Below are 21,118 nucleotides of genomic sequence, written 5' to 3'. Positions count from 1 at the left end.
TAGTCTCAATGCAGGCTAATGATACTGTTAGGCAGGAAATTCTGGTACTTCCATTATTTGGGAAAATATAATATTCTGAACTAACGTATTTCCAAAAATCTTGATGGCAGCTAGGACAAGTATTCATTCACAGATACTATACTGGGAACATTTTTACTATCTTACCTCAAGGCAGTTTCTATCCACTGTAACCTCCATTAAGCATTTCCCACTACTGGCAGATGAAGAATAAAGACCCTGACTTGGACGGCCAAAGAGATCCTCCTTTCTAGCATTTGGCTGGAATTTTAAAAGACATATTCTAGTTACTTTGAACACTTAAAAAAATTGTAAAGTCAATTAAGAAGCCTTAAGACTAATTTATTTAAATCACCTGCAACAGATGTGGCTGATCAGCCAAGGGGATCGCTTCAGCCAGAGGCACTTCAAACGGATTTGGGGGTATACACCCAAGGAATGTCATGGAGTCTGAGCGCCGGAAAAATGGGTGGTTTTGGCCAGTTTCTGCAGGAAGAGAGTCATCATCCTTATCATTCAAAGTAGCACCTAAACATGAGAAGATAAAATGTTTGTTTTTTAGAAAATTAATTATTGAGGGAGGGGAAAAGAATCTACTCTGCTCAATCCAAACTTCCTGTTATCTCTTTGTAAGACTTTAATGCCACTCACAAACTTTGAGAAAGGTCTGAAACGTTGATAATATTTTTAAGCAGTAATTCAAAATAATGGCAGTTTAAAATAGTTACACTGATAAACTGTAGTGTTTTAACATAATAAAAACTTGCAAAAAAATATTAACAGTAATAAATATTGTTCCATTTTGTTGTACTGGACAGCTGTTCCCCATTCCTCCTTTTTATCTCTCTAGAGATTCAGACTTGAATACCACTAGTTTCCTCAGCATATTTAGCACGTGGCTCACTGATGATTCCAAAAAGAGGAGATAGTCAGGAGCTGAAATATGAGCATTTGCTTACTTGTTAAGTTTGCTTCCTCTATAGTAAGAGACATAGAAATGTCTGGGCAAGTCATTCATCCCAACAGGAAGTCAGCATACCAGCACCACCTCCCTTAGTGAAATAAAACTTCGTGGGCAGTGCTTACAGTGTCTGTGAAAACAGCAGTTAACCAGGCTGGACTCTCAAAAGACCGCAGTTAGGTCAGCTGCCTTCCTGGGTGAATGTGAGTACTGGTAGTAAGAAACTGGCAAGTGGACTATTTGATCCCCCTTAAAAAAATTTGAAATTGCACTTAAAAAGATAACTGAAAACTACAAATAGACTGTAGAAGATCCCAAAATTTACTGAGTTTGAAGTATTTCCTCTCTTTTTATTGCATTAACTGTTAAGAGTTTTGATATTTGGAAGTCATAATTGATATTTCTAATTTTCTTGACTAAATCTATTTTCCATCAATATTAACAAAGGTTCTGCTAAGACTTTATTTAAAGGTAAACAAAAGGTGAAATGCAAAGGAGAGATAAAAATAAAACAGAAAAAAATACTGATAGTTTAAAAGTTCTTAACATTTCTTTAATTCATCCCTTTTTATGAAGCAAATAACACAAGACTGTATAAGGAAAAATGGACAGAAAATGTAAGAAATGGGACATAGAGAAGAAAAGAGAAATTCCCACCCAGACAGAAAACTATGAAGTTAAAAAGCTTGAAGGGGAAATACTGAGGCAGCCATTTCTTGAAGTAGATTAGCAGACTTTCTGTACACTAACTTTGATTGGTGTCATCATCATTTTCATGTTCTGAATCTTCATTATCAATACCCAGTTCCAAGAGTTCTCGTGTCCTTCAAAAAGACAAGTGAATCAATTTTACATGAAGTATATGGACAATATAAATAAGAGCAAAGTTGATGGAAATCATAAGCAAAAAAAAAAATACTGACAAAATACTGTCCATTAAGTATCTAACAAATTTCAAACATTGTGATAAAGTTTCAGACTCTGGGGATAGTCGACTGAGCAGCCAAATGTACTACAATTACAAAATAGGCTCAACAAAAGAAAAAGGATAATCACACCAAAAAATAGTGAATACTTATAAAAAAGAAAACATGATAAATAATCAGGCCAAACTTAATCTTAAGCATAAAGCTTAAATGGATTCTTAGGTCTCCTGATTTAAGTGAGAAGTAAATATGGGGAAGTTTGGATAGATTCAAACCCACTTTTCCACATGAAATCTTCCTGTACTGTTTCTCTTTTGCAATGGTATTTATTCTCCTTACTCCAAAAATCAGACAATGTACTAATGGAGAGCACAGTGAACAAGTATTTCTTAAACCAACCTCAGGGCAAGTATGGATACCTTTTGCGTTCAAGTTGAGGTGTATCCAATGTTGTCTGCTGATTCATTGCTTTAATCCAATATATAAGGGCTTGAAAAACATACGCTACATGCTTCAATGAGCAAACATCCAAAACTGGAAGAACATCAGAATGCTCATCATTATGAGACCGCATTAGAGACAAGGCATAATTTAGGAAGTCCCCTCGAGCAGACATCATTCCTTGACGGGCGCTAAGCAATGTGGCACGTCTAGGAATAAAAAGAAATGAGAATGTTTACCAAAAAACCCACAAATGTGAAATTTACCACTAGCATAAATATGAAAAGTTTGGACTCAGAATATATGCTAAAAAACTCATTAAGCACCTGATTAAAAAATGGGAAGAGGATATTAAGAGACAATTCTTCAAGGAAGAAATTCAGATGGCCAACAGACAAATGAAAAGATACTCCATATCACTAATCATCAGGGAAATGCAAATTAAAACTACAATGAGGTATCACCTCACACCAGTAAGGATGGCCAGCATTGAAAAGACTAAGAACAACAAATGCTGGCGAGGATGCAGAGAAAGGGGAACCCTCCTACGCTGCTGGTGGGAATGTAAGCTAGTTCAACTGTTGTGGAAAGCAATATGGAGGTTCTAAAACTAAAAAGAGAAATACCATTTGACCCAGGAATCTCACTCCTTGGAATTTACTCAAAGAATGCAACTTCTCAGATTCAGAAAGACATATGCACCCCTATGTTTCTCACAGCACTATTTATAATAGCCAAGATATGGAAGCAACCTAAGTGTCCATCAGTAGATGAATAGATAAAGAAGATATGGTACACATACACAATGGAATACTATTCAGCCATAAGAAAGAAACAAATCCTATCATTTGCAACAACATGGATGGAGCTGGAGGATATTATGGTCAGTGAAATAAGCCAGGTGGAGAAAGACAAGTGCCAAATGATTTCCCTCATTTGTGGAGTATAACAACGAAGCAAAAGTGAAGGAACAAAACAGCAGCAGACTCACAGACTCCAAGAAAGGACTGGAGGTTACTAAAGGGGAGGGGTGTGGGAAGGTGGGTCGGGAGTGAGGGAGATGGGGATTAAGGGGTATTATGTTTAGTACACATGGTGTAGGGAGTCACGGGGAAAACAGTGTAGCACAGAGAAGGCAAATAGTGAATCTGTAGCATCTTACTACACTGATGGACAGTGACTGCAATGGGGTATGGGTGGAGACTTGATAATATGGGTAAATGTAGTAATGATATTGTTTTTTCATGTGAAACCTTCATAAGAGTGTATGTATATCAATACCTTAATAAAAAATTATAAAAAATAAAAATAAAAATGGAGGCAATGAATGCAGTGATATATGCATGAGTATAGTAGTACATCCATAGAATATGAATGACAGCAAGACTTTGTCAAAAGTGATGATGGTGAAATGTTTCATTGTTTCCCCTTCTGTATTTCTACATTTGGAACAAGGATATGTTTTATCCATTCAAAAAAATAAATGACTTTTAAAAACCAAGAAGTTATTTCAACACCCTGTAAAAAAAAAAACTCATTAAGCCTGTGGCTCTCCTTTTTTTGCAACTTAATAATCATTCGTATGATTTACAGTCCTGTTCTTTTGTACACGGAAAGAATTCCAGTATCCTTTAGAATGGCAGAAGGAACTTCTTTCCTTCAAGACAGTGGTTTTCAAAACTCAGTGTTCATCAAAATCACCAAAAGGCATGTTAAAACAGCCCACCACATCCCCATGGTTTTAAAAGGTCTGGGTTAGGGCCCAGTATTTCTATTTTTAACAAGCTCTTTCTCAGGTGATGCCAATAATGCTGTTCAGAGGACTACACTTTGAAAGCCACTGCCTAAAATTACATGAAAAGCACAGCAACAAAAAAATACCTATCGCGTTAGACTTCATCAAAACTTAAAATTTACGTCCTTCAAAGGACACCATCAAGAAAATGAAAAGACAACAGAGAATGGGACAAAATTTTTCAAATCATATATCTAATAAGAAAATCTGTATCCAGAATATATCAGGAACTAATATAACTCAATAATAAAATGACAAGCCAATTTAAAAAATGGGCAAGAGATCTAAATTGACATTTCACCAAAGCAGATATATAAATAGTCAATAAGCACACAAAAAGATGCTCAGCATCGCTAACCATTAGGGAAATGCAAATGAAAACCACAATGAGATACCACCTCACACCCACTAGAATGGCTATAATCAAAGAGATGACTAATAAATGTAGACAAGGATATGGAGAAATTGGAACCCTCATACACTGCTACTGGGAATGAAATAGCACAGCTTCTCTGTAAATAGTCTGGCAATTCCTCAAAAGGTTAAACAGAGAGTTACCGTATGATCTAGCAATTCCACAAGTAGGTATATATTCAAGGTAACTGAAAACATCTACACAAAAAGTTGTATGCAAATATTCACAGCAGCAGTATTTATAATAGCCAAAGGTGGAAACAACCCAAATGTCCATCAACTTGTGAATGAACAAAATGTGGTGTGTCCATGCAATGCGTATTACTAGAAAATACTATACTGATACATGCTACACACAGATCAACTTTGAGACCATTACACTAGGTAAAAGAAGTCAGGCACAGAAGACTACACACTGTATGATTCCCTCTCTGTGAATGTCCAGAATAGGCAAATACATAGAGATGAGAGTAGATCGGTGGTTGCTTAGGATTGGAAAGTAGTAGGGGAAAATGGGAGGAGACTGCTAATAAGGGTTTCTTGTGCAGATGATGAAAATATTCCAAAATTAATTGTGATGATGGCTGCACAGCTCTGAATGTACTCGAAACTATGAAATAATATGCTTTAAAGGGGTGAACTGTATGGTATATAAATTACATCTCAGTAGAGCTATTCTATTAGAGTAAGAACTAGAGCAAGAGCCAGAAAGAAAGGAAGAACCCTGTCACCAAGGAAAAATCTACCATCAGAACTCTGTGTTCTTCAGGGTAGAGACCGGCCTAATAAAAACAAGCTTTGTGCCTATCTGTGGAGTCAGCTTCCTAGGACAGGGATGATGACTCCCCTAAGTCTTTCTCTCTAGTGCAAGTCTCTGCCAAGCATTCAATTTTGCATACTACACATTTCCACCAGATCCTTTCCCTGTTCTCAACACGTTCAAAAGCAAGTAATGCCCTTTCTGTGCCTCTAGGTTTTTCTCTTAATTGTCCTGTTAGTTATTCAGAACCAACGTGTAAGTGTAAATTCTGCCTTCTCCTTGCTCCATCCCTCACCAGGGCCCTTAATTCTGTTTATATGATTTCAATGCTTCTCTCTCCTTCTTCCTGCCCTACTTCAGTAACTATTACCTCTTACAGACCTCAATCACAGTGTTGTTGAGTTTCCCAAGCAGTCTCCTAGACCCTTGTCTTTCCATCCTTTATTACCCACCCGAAGTAGCAATGTTGTTTAACCCGAGTCAAAGCTAGAATCAAATCCTAGGACTCTGACTTTAGGTATGGGGCATTTTTACTATATGACACAGCCACTGCTCTATTCCTAGTTCCGAAAAGGGTCATTTTGTAACTGACTAGAAAGAACACAACAAATAAAGAAATACACTTGTGATTCAACAGGTTGGGGAGAAAGAAAAGGAACTTTGATTTGAGAAACCAAACTGCAGCTTTGATGATTACACATACTTTTTCCCCTTCCTGAGTACAAAGTACAGTCATAGTCAATCATAGTCAAAATAAGTCCTTCCATGAACATCTGCCTTTTAAAGGGCATGGGGAAGGGCTGAGGAGTAATAACACAAGGATGTAGATGAACTACTTCAAAAATTAGAAGGTATTTAGTATCCCATTTCTGTAATATGAACACGTTTTTTAAAAACAGTTTTCATAACTTACTCTGCTTCAACTACACAATTCTAAAAAGTAATGCAAGGCACCTACTCCCTCCTTCACAAGAGTAAGTTCTTAAGTACCAGCAATCAAAAAGCTCTAACTTCCTAGGGCACAGAGGGTCTGTTTAAACATATAGGCATATGTGAAGAATTTCATACCGTCTGCCTTCAAGGGTCCTTAAACTAGCCTCTTCGCGTGCAGTCATCCTCTCTCTTCGAGCTGAATTCTGAGAAGCATGAAGAGGATGATTTGGATGTCCCGGATCACCAGCAGATGCTAATGCAGAACCATAACGTAATTGAGCCTCAGTAGAATCCATAATACTGACCATCCAGTTCCAAGTGGGAATAAGCTTTTCTTCTACATAGTTCTATGAAAACCAAACTAAAATAGTTAAAACTCTCCAAATAAAGTTAAATTCTATATAGCAACATTATGTAAACACTTAAATACTTGTAACATTAATTTCCATTATTCCGGAATTCTCATAATTGACAGCCAAAAATATATCTGAATGAGTAACTTTTTGATTATCTCATACCTGTAAGTTTACTGCATCTTGGTAAGTCAGTTTCACAGCTGCTGGGATCTGCGAGTATACTAGGTGATTATACTTAGGAATAAGGCCCATCAAATCCGAAATCTGTCTGATGACAATGCTGTAAGCCCTGGCTAGACTACTTGCAGATGTTAAGTAGCTGCTGGCATTACTAGCTTCCAAAGCAGCAGCTGCAGCCGCAGCACTCGTGCTGATGGTACCACTCCGGCGTAAGTTTGAAGGATCAATATAAATCAAACCCGCTGAACTTGCTGTAAGGAGAAAAGGACAACCACAATAAACTAATGTACTGACATTATGTTGCTAATTATGATTCTTTAGCACTGTATTTACTTAAGCATGCTAAAAGATCGCTTTTATTACCAAATGTAGTAACTAAGCAAAAAACTTCTTAAACTACACTAACTTAGGGAGAATGAGGGGGACAAGAATTACTGTAATGCTCTCAACCAGTAGCAATTTGCCACTGTTCCCACCTTCACCCCCCAAAAGGAGACATTTGGCAATGTCTGCAGACAACACAGGTTGTCACCCTGTGGGGCAGGGTGACACTGGCATCTAGGTAGAAGAGGCCAAGGATGCTGCTAAACATCCAAGAATGCATAATCACAGTAAAAAATCATTCAGAATGGCGCAGAGACTGAGAAAACTGCTATAAGCATATATAAATACGTTTGTATCTGAACTCAGCAAAACAGTGAGGAACTACTATGAAACCAGTGTTCTCCAGATGAAATGCTGAATTTAAAAGACCTGTTAAAGCCCTTTTAGGAATACCAAGTTTTCAGACTTGCCTGCTGGTGTGGATGTGCTGGAAGGGGCCGTGCTGGCTGCCCGCTGGTGCTGGGTGTTGCGCACAGCCCACTGCATGGAACGGGGAGCCTGGGCAGCACCACTGGCATGCGAGCTGTTTGTGGTTCTCTCTAATGGCTCATCAAGCATGAAGGTCTCCTGCTCTATGTCATCACTCTGACTACTGCTGCTATCAGAATCACTTGAATCATTTGACTGCGAATCATCTTCAGAAAAGAAGGCAGGAACACTGCTTGCACCTAAATTTTTTATTTTTAAAACCAAAACCCATTGTGAGCTTGTTGACATTTATAATTATAGTGCACCCTCTCATTCAGTAAAATATAACCATTAAATAGAATGCCAAGATATGTTCAACAGTCCACAAAACCCGTCACTAAAATAGCTAAATTAGGAAAGAATTCTTTTACATGATTAAATGAACCTTAAAATTAATCCATTCTTTAAAAACCAGAAAAGAGAAAAAAGTCATTAAAATAATTTCTTCTTCACTAACATCTATAAGGAAAAAGGAAGTTATACAAAAGGAGATTATACACCCTTGTGCAAAGTGCAGTTTAATCCATTCATGCTGAATATATATATATATATATAGCCCTAGTAAAAGAAAGTTGCTAGGATAAGGTAACATACCTGCTTCTGAGCCAGCAGTTGCTGCAGTGACCACACTCCTTCGACCACTCGCATTATCTTGATTGCTATGGTTACTTTCACTGTCACTTTCGGTTTCAGCTGCTGCTAACAAGTCCAGCTCCATGTCACTCCCTAGCAAATAAATTTAAAGAAGCAGAAAAAGAAAAGTACAAGCTCACTATGGATATGACAGAGTCTGATGAGCCAGAATACCTAAGTGTGGGAACTAAGGAGGTAAGGGGAAGAGAAGGGAAGAGGGAAGTACCAACTCCTCAATAAGCATAGCTGCCTGCTCAGGAGAATGACTGGGTAAATTATGGTTTTTCATGCACTGTTACACAGAAGTTTAAATCTGTCCTGCAGTATATTAGAGCCTAAGGCAAAAAGGGCTGGGCAGGAGGACTTCAGCCAGTGGGCAGAACTCTCAGCTGGTCCACTGCTCTATTTTCATCTGTTTTACACATTGGGGTTTGAAAAGGGGAAGGAAGTTAAAAATGTCTATTCTTTATACTCCATGGTATATACACATGTCAAAACATAAAATTATAAATTTTAAATGTTTATTGCATGTTTGTTGTACCTCCATAAAGGTGATTCCCCAAAAGTCTATCCTAAGGCTAATAAGAATGGTTATGATGACTATGTACCAAAAAGGCTGAAATGATTATTGCAAGTGAAAAAAGAAAGTCACTAAAAGTATACATACAATATCAAAAAGACATGGGCGTATAAGAACAAAGAAAAAAAAACCTGAAGGAACAAAAACAGCAGCAGACTCACAGAACCCAAGAATGGACTAACAGTTACCAAAGGGAAAGGGACTGGGGAGGATGGGTGGGAAGGGAGGGATAAGGAGGGAAAAAAAAACGGGGTGTGAGGGGGGGGGCCTTACTATTAGCAGACATAATGTCATGGGGAGGGGCACGGGGAGGGCTGAGCAACACAGAGAAGACAAGTGGTGATTCTATAGCATCTTACTACACTGATGGACAGTGACTATAATGGGGCATGTAGGGGGGACTTGGTGATGGGAGAGACTAGTAAACATGATGTTCCTCATGTAATTGTAGATTAATGATACCAAAATAAATAAAATAAAAAACAAACCAACCAATCAACAAACAAAAGACATGGGTGGGAATAGGCAATACAGGGGAGGACTGAAAGTAAAAATACCAACTGTTAGCATTTTGGTGGGACCCACAATAATGACACAAAATATCATTTGTTTTCCTTTTCTCTAATTTCCAAGTATTTCCTAATGTGGTTATGATTATTTTAATTTCTTAAAACCTTTTAAGAAAGTGACTTACACCAAAAGGTTAATTATTTTATAAATATAAATATGTAAGGATGTATTTATATAGTTAGTTGTCTTAAGATTTTAATGCTACAGAATCCCTTGGCAGAAAATATGTTGAACATTTCACTATACATCAAATGGGGCTTTCCTCTGTCTGTATTAATACCTCTCTTTAAAGGTACCTGATTTACTCAGACTGACTAACTTCTCAACCTGCATACCGTCTTCATCGTGCTCGTCATGCTGTCCTTCGGCCTCAGCATTTTCTTCCCCATGTTCTTCCTGGTCATCATGATGATCCTCTTCTCCAGCCACACCCTCCACCACCTCAACCTAAATCCAGAATCTTATTTGTAGACAAAGTACATAATAAACCCACTTCTCCACCAGTGTCTCTCCACAGCAATTAGTAAACTAAAATACAAAGATCTCTAACACAAGGAATTGCAACACTAAGCAGTTCTGAAAATGTTCATCTGCTAGTGACAATCAGGTGTCAAAAATACGTCAACATATCTCAAAGTTTATGATTACTGTCCATATACAGAACCTTAAGATTAGATGTGTAACAATTATTTCGAGAGTGTTAAGTTTTTTTAAACTTCTGTAATTAAAAAATTTATATGATAAGTGTGCAGCAACCTCTCTACCATGCAGTGGACAAAACTACTTAAATTTTAACATTGAGAATATTTTCTCCGTTAACCCTTAAGTAAAAAACAAGTTTATGTTTCCAATTTTACATTATCCAATAAATCAAGGATTATTAAAATACTTTTAAGATGTACAATCACAAACGAAAACATGTAACAAGTCTAAAAGGTGAAAGCAAATGCAGGTAATAGCAGTAAGCTACTATTGATAAAACTTCCAGTGACTACTCCCCCTGCCCTCCCAAATAAAAGCCTCTCATCTACCACAATTAAACATTAAAACCACCTCTTCCACATCAGCTGAAACAATATCATCTTGTTCTTCATCTCTGCCCCGGACAGGCTGCGACTGGCTGATGCGCCTCTGCTGTGGATTCCGAATGATGTAGGACGACTGAGACTGACTGGAGCTGTAAGGAATCAGGAGGTTGGGAGGTAATGCTGCCACATCTCTGCCAGACAGCACAGACTTCCATGCTGCTCAGTGTTATTCAGTGTGATTCACTTGCTGGGATGCTATTTTAAATTTGACCTTAAAAATTCTTGGAAACCAACAATAATTAATCTAGAGTGCATCAGAAAGTAATGGACTGCAAAAAATTATTTTACCATAGAAACTGATAAATCTCAGAATTGTTTTTACTTTCCAGTAAGTCATTTCAAATCTCTGTTAATGCACATACTTTTGAGTCCTTCCCACTGAAATATTTTGAAGGGAAGATTTTTTTCCCTTTTTCATTGATTTAAGCACCAACAGTTCTCAACTTCCAAAGGCTCTGATAGCAGCATTTGCCCATTAACAAAAGTATGTCATTACAAGTGATCTATTCCTTAGGAGACCTGACATGATCTACTTTGCATGAGCTTATTAACAACTGAGTTGCTGATGGGGAGGGAAAATATCAGTTCAAAAGTATGATTTTAAGAGAATCATAACAAAAGGTGGGGTGGAAAATAGCTTCACCTCCCTAAAAATCTGATCTGGAAACAGCCAAGGAAGGACAGATGACCCCAATATAAAAGGCAGAAGGGAACCAGAGAATGCAGGTCAGAGACCAGAAGATGGTTGTTTAATAACCCTGTGACCTAACTATTATTCTTTACTTACAGATTAAAAAGCACAGTTAAAGGACCTATTAAAATGTTTACACTGATAGTGTCCTCTCCTCAGCTTAGCTGCTGTAAGAAATTAGAATCAAATCAGTTACACATCAAGAGTCAACTGAGGCACTCTGCCTCAAACAGACAAGTAGTCTCAATATGGTGTTTAATACTAGAAATTTAAGTGGTTATTCACAGAATGAATTATAAAGCATTTTTAAAAAGAGGCTAAAAGAAAATTTTGAGATGAAAAGGTTCCAACTGCTAAGATTTCAACATTTCAATATTAGAAAACAAAAGTCAACATTGTGTGAAGCCACAATTGATGAGTATTTCATTTTAAAAAACACATTCTGGAACAAACATCCACAAGACAACAGTCCCCGTGTTATGCACTTGGTATACAAGATACAAACCAAGGCACAAACTCTAACTCCCCATTTAGAAATGGAGCTTCAGTTTTCTTCACACCACAATGCAACTGTTTTCTCAGATTTCCTTACACAATAAAGCACCACAGTCCTGAAGCCCAGTTGAATAGGAGTTATTAAAATATTTTCAAGTTTTGGGGACTTATATTTTCAGCAATTTGCCAGACTGTACAGAAACATCCCTCTTGGTATGAAACACCTAAATATGCTAGATAAAATATTAAAACAAAAGCAAAGCACAGCAATCCTGGTGACAAAGAGAAACAATCACACTGAATAAGCTTCAGAGCCACAGTGCCACCATATAGACCAAAGGCATCTGCTCATGTGCCTTAGGCTAGAAGGGTTTCATGGAGCCACAAATTTCACAGAAGACAGTCTGGAGTCTAAGCAAGAGAGGAAATTACAACACAGATATCCCCTTTTCTGTTCCCTCACATACATAAAGCCAAACATAAATCATGAAAGGGCTACAGATTTCTAGGGACTTAATTGTCTCAGTCATGGCTGGACAGAAACAGGAAAAACGTCTCTTCAGAGAACTTGTAATTTTAAGTCTGTGCTCTTGAGTGTTTAGGACTGCACTCTGTGCTCGCTGGTAGGGCGGGCTTCAGTGTTGGTTAGCCCAGTGCTCTCAACACTACCAATAAGCACCAGGCAGCATTTTCTCCCACTACTCTGCCATCTAATATCCAAGAGTATAGTAAAAAGGAAAATATCTGTCTAGAATTATCTCTGAACTTTAATCGCTGTGTGACCTTCAACAAGTTACCTAACCTGTCTGAGCCTCGGCTTACTCACCTTTAAAATTAGGATAATAGTGGGTTATCTATGAGTTATTAAGAAGATTGCAACAGGTATGCATCTGCAATGCTTAAAGTTCCTAGTTCACACTAAAATTTCAGTAACACTTATATGCGGCATGGAGATAACAGAGCAGAAACAGATTAATAAGTAAGGACATGAAGTTTTAAAGAGGTGAGGGAATCAACAGAAAAGCAAAACTACTAAACTCAAGACTACACTCATTGGAGTGATATACACCATCTACTAACCAACAGAAGAGAAATCCCAGGGACTGGTCAAGTGTGCACTTTTAAAGACATGCTTGGCACATTGGTCAAAACACACCCTTATGAGGAGGAGTGATTGTACTGTATTATAATAAAGGACTTCTATACCAACACATGTAGAAAACACTAACACTAGCATCTCTTGATTATCAAATGTGATCTCCTTCTGGGAAAACATTAGAGATCAGCCCAAGAATCAATCGGGAGGAATGGAGTGCGAGAGCTTAAAAGTGCACAATACTTTAATAAAGCGACTAAGAAGCAGGGCAAGGTGACATAAAATCCTGAAACTTAGTGGGAATAGGTTTGTGGGCACTGTTTAGAGATGAGATCATCCCCAAATCTGTTTGATGGATAAAAACTTTTATGCTCTGGAACAAAACGAAGGGAAAGGTATAAAGAATTCACAACATAAAACCACATTAGTAACTGGGGGGGATCCTAACGGGACCATGGTCAGGACATCAAATGAAACCCCAGCAAATTTTGCTCCAGGACCACTGGATAATGGGGTATGTATTTAACAAGCCTGAAAATACACTGCTCAATTTGTTAAGTTTTTGGCAAATTCTGGAAGTATATATTAGTGACAGGGATAACACTGGAAAGCTTTGATAAACAAAACTGGATTTATATTCCAGGGTATCCTAGGAGATGTGACAATAAAGTAAAGATTAGGGCACATATGCTGGAAGATGGAGTAATACGGACTCGGAAGCACCCAGATGAAACCCTGGCATGAAGCCTCGGGGACTGTGCCAAACACTAAGGCAGGCCATTCTTTTTAACACACAAATGTTTTCCAGAAAAGAGGAAGAAAGCTCTTTAGAGACAAAAGATCCTTATGAAAACTTTTTATATGCCACAGTAGCAAAATCAGACTTAAGAAAACCAACTAACATAACAAGTAATTTGCTAAAGATCACTAGAGCCTTGCAAACTGAAAAGTGTGGCCACTAAAGCGGCAGCACTGGCACTATTGAGAGTCTGTAAGAAATACAGAACCTCAAGCCCCACCCAGACCACCAGAATCGGCCTCTGCTTTTTAATAAGATCTCCAAGTTTTATTTAGTAAGATCTCCAAGATTTGCATGCACACTGAAGTTTTGAGAAGCACTGTGCTACAAGACACAGAATGTTTTAGTTTCTAAACATTTTGACACAGTATACAGTCTAGAGAAATTATCAAGTAGGAAAGATGACAGAAGTTTAAGAATAAATAATTTTACAAGTAGAAACTTTTCATCATTGAGTTTTTTTAGTCCTAAACTAGATGATACATGGCTGTTTTAGAGATTATTAAGAAATCCTAGCATTCCAGTTGTTATTTAAATTATACAATAACAAGCTGTGCCCCAGCCTATGCCTTTGGGTAACAGAGAAAGTTACAGGGCTTTTCTTTCTTCAACGTGGCCTTACAGCAAGGCGTTATTTAAAAGTAAGAAAAAGCCAAAAGTAATGATGTCTACAGAAGTCTGAAGTAAACTCTCTCATCAGATTACTGTCATAATAAAAATGCTTTTCTAAACTAAAAACAAAACCCACAACTATGCCTGTTACCTTAGATGTAGACACATGTATAATTTTAACATGCTTTCACATGTTCCAAAGTAAAATCTTTACTATTTGCTGCACAAATGATGGTGCATACCACCTTGTGCTTACGCAAAGGTTTCAGTAACCAAAACATGACATTTCCAGAAAAAAATTCATCAGAATCTGTTACCAGGCAAAAACTTACCTGCTAGACTGATCAGATGATGGTCGTGGTGGCAGTGGTTCCACTGAAAACAATTCCTCACTGCCCTGCATGGCATCTATGCTAGTACTAGCCAGAGTGAAAGGTGCAGTCGGACGAGCGATCCCCATTCGGACAGGAACAATCAGTGACTCCGCTACATTGCACAATTCTTCTACAGCATAAGGTAGCAATGCCTGGAATACACGCTTGCATTTTCCAATTGGCTGTGGAATAAAGTTGCTAGAGCAGAAAGGAAAACGTAGGAACCTTTTATGAATGCTTTCATACACATATGTTGTCATTATCACAAAAAATGTGTGCAAAATTATATAAAAGCCAAAATCTACAAGGATGCCTTACTTTTTCTTTTTGGATGAAGCCATCTCCACACTAAGAATGACAAAAACCCTTGCTACTGAACGCAAAAACCTCATTGTCACAGCAATAGCTTCTTCTCTACGTCCAGGTGTGTATTTGTTTTGGAGTTCTTTCACTAGTGTACCTAGTAGAGTATCCAGGAGCTTTAAAAAATTGGAATCACAATTAATGTAAGATATCTCACAAGATGTTTAGACATTCCTAAAGTAAAATGTTCAAACATCAACATTTCAAAATAAAAATCTCAAAGTAAATTTGTAACATTTACAATGTCAGTGATTAATTTATGCCACATGCTTACCACTGTGCTTGACCTAGAGTGGGCCTCAAATGTCTGACTCCATGCTTTTTCATCTCATAGTTCTTCTATGGGTATCAGTTAAAATTTAGAAGGACAATACCAAATATATCAAACCAGAGGAAGACTATATTCCACTCAGTGTAGAGTACTTATTGAAATAGCAAAGGAGATTCAAATATCTGTATTAATAAACTCATAATCCCATCCCTCCCTCTTACTTAACCACTGTTATTACTTTCTAATCTCACTTCTATGCATGGTCTATCATATAGATATTAATTACAGAGAACACCCAATTTCATGTTTTGTTTTCTCTGTTGCATTACATTTCAGTAAGTAGTTAGGCTGTAATTTGATTCATTAGTCCACTATTTTGGATCCATAAAAATTTGTTTTAAAATTTTACATTATTCTGTGGCATGATTTTCTTCTTTCTCATAAACATTTCCTTATGAGCGCAATGATACTTTTATGGCTCTTGACATTGCCAGGTTGTCTTCTAAAAGAATACCAAATGCAGTGCCGTTTGGTATACACCAGTGTCTGAGTGTTGTTTTTACCATAACCTCATCAGCACTGGGTTTTATGGTTAATTCTCTTCTCTAATTTCACAGCAAAAGGGTGTACTTAAAAAAATTTGCACTGAGCTACTAAAGTCTGCTCCATACATTTTTATACTGTTGTATTTTTATCACAATTAAGATTTGTACTTAGAATGAAAGGAGCTTCTACTGTTAACAGATGTTTAAATCACCCCCAAAATTCCATTCCCCTTAATGTACTGTTTAATTAGAGCTAATCAGTACCTAGGATTTTGGATCAATACAATTTTGGGAAACTAAGTAAGAGAACATCCCTTTTATATGATTGTAAATAACGATTCAAAGGACTTACCAAAATATCTGCTGTGCACTTGACTATAAGGCAGTGAGTGAAACAGTCCAACCGAATTGTGCCGCTTTGCTGATTGAGGTATACTTGCTCTTCTGGGAGAAGATGGCCTATCCTACTGCTGGCACTGAGACTTAAAGGGAAGGAAAGACAAAATGTACTGTGACTGCCTATGTTAATTTGGAAAATATATCATCAATTTAAACAAATTTTGAATGAATACATACGGGTCTTTATTCTCCTGTGACCCAAACATAATCATAGATTTCAACGCATTCCAGTCCTGTAAAACACGCTCCAATGCAAGCTGGGCAAATCTTGGGGGCTCTAAATCATGATCTGGCATATCTGAATCTAAAAAAGTAGAAGAAATAGTGGGCAAGACAGAAATAAACATACTGCTTTTCATGTATCATATCTGTCAGATTTACCAACCTTCTGGATTGGCTGTTTTTCGGTTACGATCCTCCCTGATTCGAGGAGGTCTGTACTGGCAGTGCTCCACCGTCTGCCTCGCAACTGTCTGCACTAAGAACAGCAAGAGATGCTCTCCCCTGCAAAAGAGAACATTATTGTGAAGAGGGGAAAAGGACTCACAGATGAGCTGGGCTCACATTTGAGCTGTGCTTTTCCCATTTAATTTACATCCTAAAAAATCCCACTTGCCTGCTGTTTGGCAGAGTGACCAGATTAGTAGCAGTGAGCAGGCGATAAAGTAGATCAAGTCGAGCAGATTTCTGTCCAGCAATTAGAGTTTTACATTTACATTTCTCCCAACAATCACAATAGGCTGTCGGTGATGTCCGTTTGAGTCTAGAAATAATTCATACAAAAGTACAAAAATGGGACTTAAAAAAAAAATACAAAGGTCTATATTAAAACTACAGAGGCATAACTTCCTGACACTAGGCAGAACGCCTGTTAATTCATAAAAGCAAAGTATAACTGTTAAAGCACACATAACAAGGATTACTTGGTATCATGACATCTATAAAGCAACCTAAAACACTCACGAGATGAGATACCTTGTAATGACTTGGATTTTCTTTGAAACTGCACTGCAGTTTGCACTGCAGATGTTAGTGCTGGGTGGTGGCTATGGAAACTAACAAAGTGGCCATGGGATAAGTCTATTGCTGGGTGAAAGGTTATATAACATTTAGTTTAAGAAGTAAACAGGGCACAGCCAAACATTCACCATGATTCCCTCCCTTCATGCTGCACTGCTGTCCTGCTAGTAAACCCTGCTACAGGGGACCTGAGACTTTTGCTGGAGTCAAAAGACTATATGATCCTGGTCACAGTGCATTACCACATATCGCTTTGTATATTAGCCTATTTTTATTTAAAGGAGGCTACATTAGAACCAGAAAATAAATACTTCAAAATACACTTTAAATCAAAAAGTACATTTTAACAGGTAAACTGACAAGACCTCAAATGCCTCCTGAATTATGTGACAATAAAAACATGACTTGTTATAGATTAAGACAGCAATATGAATTTAAAGTTTATAATAGTAAGTAAGAAAACTAGAATTGTACTCACTTGCAATCATGACCTTTGTGACAAACCCTTGCACATTCCGTACAACAACAGAGTGACTCCAGCAAGCCACAAGTTCGACACTCAAAAATATCCTAGAATTAAAAGGGTACACATACTTTTTAAAAGAAGGGTATGTATTTTTCATCATAACAATTCTTTCTATTACATTTTAAACAAGTCAATCACAATGACAGCAGAGCAAAATTAATGTGCTCTGGAAAAGAACAGTCATGAATGGTACAACAAATATACATTTTATAATGTTATACAAATGGAAATCATATTACCAATAAGGCAAAAACATCCCAAAAGAGGTAGTATAGTTATAAAACCTGTATCAAGAGCTGTGGATCACCTAGTGAAAATTGCTCATTTTCATGATAGTCAATAACTAATTTTAATAACTCCTTCACCTCATATTTATTTAGGAATAAAATTAATTATAAAACCTATATCAAGAGCTGTGGATCACCCAGTGAAGATTACTCATTTTCATGATAGCCAATAACTAATTTTAATAACTCCTTCACCTCATATTTATTTAGGAATAAAATTAATTTTCTTCGGAGAATTTTATAAATCAGAGTAAGAAGAATTATCAGACTTGCAACTCCAAAGCTAAGAATTAAACTAGTGATGTTAAAAGGGAAATAAAGAAACCCTGAAGATAGCATAAATACAGGGAAATATAAAATAACTTACCTGATTTATGTGCTCTGCTCCAGTCCATGTAAAACTGCAAGTATCATTACAACATAAGACATATAAAGGAGAGTCATCAGGGTTAGTACCTGATGGGCAAACCATTCCCATAAATACATCATCTTCTTTTTCACTTGAGGAGACTTCAGCTAAAAAAAGATGAGGAAGATAGTAGGTTCAAATATCAAGAAAGGACTTAATCACAGCCATCTTCTACTTTCCTCAAAAGTAAAAGCTCTAACATTTATACAATATGAATCAGAAAACTACTATATATTAATTAAAAATTGGTATTAAAAGTCAACATGCAAGGAACTCTAGTCAATTCTGGTACAAAATTAAGCAAAGTGTGATTATATCATAACCACATATAAGGGCAATACAAATACACCATACATCAGCCACCTGTATCCTTAGCTCTGCATTAATGCTAGATTCAAGTTCTAGCTCTATTTAACCAATTATAGACAATCACATAAATTATTTATATCCAGTATTTTAAAGATAACTACTTTATTCTTTTAAAGGCTAGACAGCAGGAATTGATATTCCTTAATGCTATTTATTAAGCAGTAATTCCAAGTTAGAAGGAAGAACAGTAAGAAATCTGGCCTATTATTTCTATAAAATTATATCATTACCACAAATTAACCACTGACAGGTTCTATCAATAATCTAACTTTGTTTTAAAAAAACTATTCATTACACTACCCATTATGGAATTTCTTTTTAATTCAAGAAATTTATACCAGCTGCTCTTTTTGATGAAAAGCTACAACACACTTGAAAGAAGTATAAATGCATGAATTTTACACACACATGAACATAAAGCAACTATCTTGATAGTTTCTAAACAATTATAGTTTCCATATAAAGAAATTAGAGTTGAATATGATACTGAAGAGAACCTATTCAAATTAAAAAATAAGCAAGTCACTTAGGACTTGAAAGAAATTACCTTTTGCAATTTTCTGGGCTGTTTCTAAGATGGTAATTGCAGCAGGATAAGCTCGGCCACTTACAGCTGACATAAATGGGGTCATCCCTCTTGCATCCCTAAAATGAGAAAAAGTATACATAAATATATTAATTATCAATTATCTTCCTTCCAAATTATCAAAGAAATCTATGTTTGTGATAAAACAAAAACTACTTTTGTTTTATTAAATAATGTTCTACCATTCAAAGAAAATCATTGCTATTATTTTCTGGTCTCATCTCATTTAAGGAAGTAAGCCACCTCTGGGGAACCCTTGTCTCTCTAGACGAGGCTCTCCGTTCTTGGCCTTAGTGACACTAGAGAACGGAACAGTGAGGGCTCTGGAGTCAAGCTAATAACTTTCTAGGAGTGGGAATAGCAAATAGGCTCTATCTCAGACAATGATGAGGATTTAATGAATTATTACTTTAAAACCTTTAGCAAAAGGCCTAGTAAATAACTTTTATTCAATAAGTGTCAGCTATTATAATGTACTTTCTCTGTTCTTCGCTGAATTTCTATTTCCTCCTGGATCCTTTGCATTTCCTAAAATTCAGTCCTCAACCATTTGTGCCTCTCTCTCATCTACCATAGCAACTGCCATTTCCATGATGATAACAGAGTCCCAACACCTTACACTGGCTTACTTGGTAAGTCTACTTGAAATTTCCCAGTGATACCTCATATATAACATGTCTAAAAATGAGTATCATCTTTCTTCCCAAACTTGCTCTTCCTGACTTATCTACACTTGCCAACAGTATCACTGTTGTAACTAAGACAAAAAACTTGGACTCTTCATGAAGTCTTCCTTTTAAATCAATTTTTTAGTCTTCCACTTCAACAACTCATCAGTGCAGTTTATTGCAACACACATACCAAAGGCTACAGGTGGACAGACAAAACATAGCATTGATTCTAGCCTTTACTCTTGTCTTTTTTAGTCCTTTTTATGCCACCACCACATTGTAGTTCTTATAACCCCATTTCAATACTATTACTGCCTAACCAAAGTCATTATTTAGAAGATTCAAGCCCAAAGAATAGGAACCAAAGTGGTGGCTTTACCCTAATTTTCCTGACTCAGTGGCTACTGTTCTCCTATTCTAATCCTCCACTTTTAATTGGATGAGTCACTGTTTCTTAAAATGTTTATGCTTTTCCATTTCTATGTTATTGCTCACTCTTGTCCAAAACTATTTGTCATGGTTCTACTCAAACTTTTTCACAAACCTCCTTAGTACACAATAAATCCATTTCTTCCTTCTGTTTAATCCAAAATATACTTAATCCCTCTATCCCAAATTAAAATACATGTTGCAAATGTCTAATATCTCAATTTGATTATGGACTACCAGCAGGCAGAGATAAAGTTTTATTCTGCAATGCAGTGTTTTTCAGTTTTTTTGAACACTCCCACACTGTTAATTAAAAGCAAACCAACCAACCAAAAGAAGCATCGTACTTCGTCTCAAGTAAATATGAGCTGGTTGTAAATAATAGAATTTTCTGCATGTTTCCCATCATCTTTTTTGATTTTATCAAAATTTACTTTCTTTAGCTTTTATTACAAAAGCAAAATTCAATCACCCACAACTGGTATTGAAGGAAGGCTGAGGGAATCCTTAAATTGAAAATAACAAATACTCTTTTTAAAAATCCTTCCTCCAAATAGATATTTCATGCAACTAATAGGGAGAAAAAAGCAAAGTTGCAATACATGTATCAGACAAAATAGACTTCAAAACAAAGAAAGTCACAAGAGATAAAGAACATTACATAATGAT

The 21,118-nt window shown here is 36.7% G+C and overlaps 1 protein-coding gene across 6 annotated transcripts in view; it reads right to left on the bottom strand.

The window, feature by feature from the left end:
- Nucleotides 1–21,118, bottom strand: part of UBR5 (ubiquitin protein ligase E3 component n-recognin 5) — a 128,011-nt gene that overhangs the window by 20,454 nt on the left and 86,439 nt on the right. For all 6 annotated transcript variants that reach the window (XR_008996226.1, XM_057497850.1, XM_057497852.1 and 3 more), the window contains exons 26-44: nt 19,311–19,408; nt 18,353–18,501; nt 17,651–17,742; nt 16,769–16,915; nt 16,538–16,656; nt 16,330–16,456; nt 16,106–16,235; nt 14,893–15,053; nt 14,533–14,772; nt 10,473–10,596; nt 9,755–9,866; nt 8,231–8,362; nt 7,575–7,836; nt 6,767–7,031; nt 6,384–6,595; nt 2,325–2,555; nt 1,730–1,803; nt 374–546; nt 166–279 (exon numbers count right to left, since the gene is read on the bottom strand). Coding sequence is in view for 5 of the 6 variants with exons in the window: in XM_057497850.1 (XP_057353833.1) it covers nt 166–279; nt 374–546; nt 1,730–1,803; nt 2,325–2,555; nt 6,384–6,595; nt 6,767–7,031; nt 7,575–7,836; nt 8,231–8,362; nt 9,755–9,866; nt 10,473–10,596; nt 14,533–14,772; nt 14,893–15,053; nt 16,106–16,235; nt 16,330–16,456; nt 16,538–16,656; nt 16,769–16,915; nt 17,651–17,742; nt 18,353–18,501; nt 19,311–19,408 (2,962 nt within the window). In the remaining variant the exon portion in view is untranslated. The remainder of the gene's footprint in view (nt 1–165; nt 280–373; nt 547–1,729; nt 1,804–2,324; nt 2,556–6,383; nt 6,596–6,766; nt 7,032–7,574; nt 7,837–8,230; nt 8,363–9,754; nt 9,867–10,472; nt 10,597–14,532; nt 14,773–14,892; nt 15,054–16,105; nt 16,236–16,329; nt 16,457–16,537; nt 16,657–16,768; nt 16,916–17,650; nt 17,743–18,352; nt 18,502–19,310; nt 19,409–21,118) is intronic.

The sequence above is a fragment of the Manis pentadactyla genome, chromosome 3 (genome assembly GCF_030020395.1).
Source record: "Manis pentadactyla isolate mManPen7 chromosome 3, mManPen7.hap1, whole genome shotgun sequence".
Taxonomy (NCBI): Eukaryota; Metazoa; Chordata; class Mammalia; order Pholidota; family Manidae; genus Manis; species Manis pentadactyla.
This window is presented reverse-complemented; position numbering and strand designations above follow the sequence as displayed.